The sequence below is a fragment of the Myotis brandtii genome, unplaced genomic scaffold (assembly GCF_000412655.1).
Source record: "Myotis brandtii unplaced genomic scaffold, ASM41265v1 scaffold439, whole genome shotgun sequence".
NCBI classification, from domain to species: Eukaryota; Metazoa; Chordata; class Mammalia; order Chiroptera; family Vespertilionidae; genus Myotis; species Myotis brandtii.
The window spans coordinates 795,818-796,361 of record NW_005366783.1 but is presented as its reverse complement, the minus strand read 5'-3'; the positions used below and the strand labels follow the sequence as shown (position 1 = coordinate 796,361).

At 65.8% G+C, this 544-nt stretch overlaps 1 protein-coding gene across 1 annotated transcript in view; it reads right to left on the bottom strand.

The window, feature by feature from the left end:
• The window catches only part of TBC1D2B (TBC1 domain family, member 2B), a 23,247-nt gene that overhangs the window by 5,729 nt on the left and 16,974 nt on the right, over positions 1 to 544 (bottom strand). The window contains exon 10 of the mRNA XM_014546258.1: positions 313 to 537. Coding sequence (XP_014401744.1) covers positions 313 to 537 — 225 coding nt within the window. The remainder of the gene's footprint in view (positions 1 to 312; positions 538 to 544) is intronic.

The following is a 544-nucleotide window of genomic DNA, read 5'->3' as shown; positions in this document are numbered from 1 at the left end:
ATGAAATTCATGCATAGGAGGAGGGTCCCTCTGCCCAACCTGCACCCTCTCCAATCCAGGACCCCTCGGGCGTCCTGGGGATCGGGCCTAAACTGGCAGTACATCCCTCTTCTCGCAATCCGGGACCGCTTGCTCCTAACTGCTCACCTGCCTGTCTGCCTGATTGCCCCCTACCTGCCCCCCTACCTGCCTGATCGCCCCCTAACTAGTCCCCTGCTGGCCTGGCCGCCCTCTAACTGCTTCCCTGCCAGCCTGATCTTCCCCCTAACTGCCTCTGCCTTGGCCCCTGTTTTTGGCTGAGCAGGAGGGCGCTGGGGGGCAGAGCCTGAGGCCGGCAGACGGCCCTGCGTGCGGACGGCACCTGGGGCGCACCCACCTGTTCAGGCCCTGGCAGTAGCCGATGTCGGGGTTGCGCCAGGAGAAGGCCAGCAGCACGTTGCGCAGCTGCTGGATGCCGTCGGAGGCGGGGCCGGCGTAGTGCTTGTTGTTGGGCAGCGTGCGCAGCAGGTCCAGCTCGATCTGCTGGGAGGCGGGGTTCTGCTCC